General features: G+C 52.8%; 3 protein-coding genes across 3 annotated transcripts in view; 1 reads left to right on the top strand and 2 right to left on the bottom strand.

The window, feature by feature from the left end:
- Positions 1-914, bottom strand: part of LOC126578548 (uncharacterized) — a 4,333-nt gene extending 3,419 nt beyond the window's left edge. The window contains exons 1-2 of the mRNA XM_050241234.1: positions 798-914; positions 1-554 (exon numbers count right to left, since the gene is read on the bottom strand). The exon at positions 1-554 is cut by the window's left edge and continues 3,419 nt beyond it. Of these exons, the coding sequence (XP_050097191.1) occupies positions 1-507 (507 nt within the window). The 5' untranslated portion in view covers positions 508-554; positions 798-914. The remainder of the gene's footprint in view (positions 555-797) is intronic.
- Positions 915-1,030: 116 nt separating this feature from the next.
- Positions 1,031-2,250, bottom strand: LOC126578561 (enoyl-CoA hydratase domain-containing protein 3, mitochondrial). The gene is made up of 3 exons (XM_050241248.1): positions 2,116-2,250; positions 1,626-2,056; positions 1,031-1,553 (listed from the first exon to the last, which is right to left on the bottom strand). Exons 1-3 carry the CDS (start codon positions 2,140-2,142, stop codon positions 1,172-1,174), a joined length of 840 nt encoding a protein of 279 aa, XP_050097205.1. The 5' UTR covers positions 2,143-2,250; the 3' UTR covers positions 1,031-1,171.
- Positions 2,251-2,275: 25 nt separating this feature from the next.
- Positions 2,276-2,500, top strand: part of LOC126578560 (probable cytosolic iron-sulfur protein assembly protein Ciao1) — a 1,370-nt gene continuing 1,145 nt past the window's right edge. Inside the window, exon 1 of the mRNA XM_050241247.1 lies at positions 2,276-2,500. This exon is cut by the window's right edge and continues 233 nt beyond it. Coding sequence (XP_050097204.1) covers positions 2,463-2,500 — 38 coding nt within the window. The 5' untranslated portion in view covers positions 2,276-2,462.

Genomic DNA, 2,500 nt, shown 5'->3' with positions numbered 1-2,500 from the left:
GTGGCTAGCGCTGGCACTGAAGTAACAGCTTACATCACTAACCGTGCCAGAGGACGGTTCCCGGTCACCCCACTTTGAGGGCATCTTACGGGAACCATCACGACCAAAGCTGAGCTGCTTTACCAGTGGTTGCTCGATGAAAACGTCGTCTACTTCAGCCCGGTCCAACACATCCAACGGTTCGTCGCCAGGAAGCTTTCCCGTTGGGCGCTCGCCCTCTCCGGATGGTGTTTCGTTTCGTCGTGCTTCTGATAATGTTTGTGGGGCCGCTGCTGAAGGAGAGGGACCATTGCTCGATTGCTCATCGGCAGCGGTGATTGGTGTGTCCATCGAAGTTATCTGGGGAACGGAATCGCCACGCTCCAGCGTTGACGCGTACACATCGTAGTAGTTCTTGATAAACACGCGGCTGCACAGGCAGTAGATGCACTTCTTTTTGTTCTTCACCGACGGGTGCGACAGATAGATCTCTGCCAGCGGTTCCCAGTGTCCCTCCGATGCGCTCATCGTCACGGTTTCGACATGCGGGCGCGTATGCAGGGTACGTACGTGCGCTACGGGGAAGAACGGGAATCAGGTTAGAAGGTGCAGCCTCACACTCCGTGGAATGCACTAGGAGAGCCCCAGCAAGGGGAACTGGTGTGTTAGGCAATAACAACAATACGAGCAACAAAACCCCCCCACCCACCAGTGCTGGCCAACACGTTTTGTGGGGTTCCCACTGCACACCCTCCGCCTTGCTGGAGGTGGATGCAAATTTGCCAGCCTCTCTGTCCCCACCCGGGCCACAGGCTTACCCGTTTCGAACACCACCACCGCGCTGGGAGGGGACTCCGTTTTTCCCGTTCCTTCGTACACTTCCGCGAGACAAAAATCGAGGCTCCAGTTCGACTGCGAGCAACAGTGGTGCGAATTTAAGTGGGTTCACTGGCGTAGTGAGAGGATCTGTCAAAAAGTCTCTCTCACTCGACTGCTTGAGCTCCGAGTTCAAATTGCCCGTTAACATTAGTGTTTCGCGAAATACACGACGTTCGGTAACAAAAAGCCTAGGTTCTATGTTTATTAAGGCTTAGATTGTGTGGCTAAAACAGCAGGATACTCCTATGGATCGCTCTTCTTTAGATCGCTTTGTTTGTAAATGCAGCTGGAAATTACACATGGGACCCGTGCGCTAGCCTTCGTGTGTCCATTTGGGTTTACGCTTTTCTACAAAACTACGGATACCCTCACAGCCGTCCTTGGTGGCCAGATTATCGACCATTACCTGCTCACCGCGAGCGTACGCCGTTTTCACGTCCAGCGGCAGCTGTTCGTAGAAAAACCGTTTACCAAGCTCGATCACCGGCCGGCTCTTGGATGCGATCGCATTGCAGATTTTCGTTACTTCTTCATCTAAACGATCCTGCGGTACCACCTTACTGACCAGGCCAGCATCGAGAGCTTCCTTGGCATCGATCGGAAGCCCGGTTAGGAGCATGTAGGCAGCCTTCATCCGAGGGACGGCGCGTACCACGGCAACGCCGGGCGTGGAACAGAAAATCCCAAAACTTGCTCTACGAGTGAAGAATGAGGGATGTGGTTAATTTTCAGGGTAAAGGTCCTTGTGGCTCGCCCCACGGTTTTACCCTGGCGTAGAAAAGCTACTAGTATCACTGCAGACAGCAATATCACAGGAGGCCACGAGCTGGCATCCGGCCGCCGCCGCTAAACCATCCACCTTGGCAATGATCGGAACGGGTGCTGATCGTATCGCATCGATCAGTTCCGAGCACTTGCGAAACACTTGCAAATGGGCCTCCGATCCTTGTTCCGGTGTGAGCTCTTTGAGATTGTGACCGGCAGAGAAGACTCGCCCTTTGGCCGTTAGTACGATGCATCGGAGTTCCGGGTTATTTTGGTTCTCTACGATATTCCTCAGGATGCTGTTCATCATATCGAGGGAAAGGGAGTTTCGTGTTTTTTCGTTATCCAGCAGCACCGTACCGACACCGTCCTGATGGGTGAAGGTCGAAAGTGTCCTCCGGCCGGTCGCCCCACCAAGCTGGGACAGCATCCGCTAAAATCGTATACAAACAAGTTAATTTCGAATTTCGATACGATTGATGATAAACTCACGAAAGCTCTGGTTGAGGTGGACAACATATTTCGTTCGTTTCGCGATCACTGATTTTTCTTGGCTGGACACGAGAGTACGGAGGAGGAGGTCAGGAAGATAAGCGCCGTCTGACGTTTCGGGTTCCGTTTGTTGTTTTTGTTTATTTGTCCTCGATCCGCGTGCGATCTGTGTTGTCTCCGTTTTCCGCCATCCGTGCTCCGGGAATAACGTTACACGACGAGGTGGCCATGGTTCCATAAGGCAGCGTACACAAAACGAACTTCACTCCATACCGTCGTTAAGGAAACGTCCGGAAGATCGCGAACCTAGCAAGCCTACTTATCGTCTGCTGTGTCGAATCCGGATCATGGGAAAGCTGACAATCCATCAATCGCTAACTGGTCA

This window comes from Anopheles aquasalis, chromosome 3 (assembly GCF_943734665.1).
Source record: "Anopheles aquasalis chromosome 3, idAnoAquaMG_Q_19, whole genome shotgun sequence".
In the NCBI taxonomy this organism is placed as follows: Eukaryota; Metazoa; Arthropoda; class Insecta; order Diptera; family Culicidae; genus Anopheles; species Anopheles aquasalis.
The sequence above is the reverse complement of the archived record's forward strand: the minus strand, read 5'-3'. Positions and strand labels throughout refer to the sequence as shown.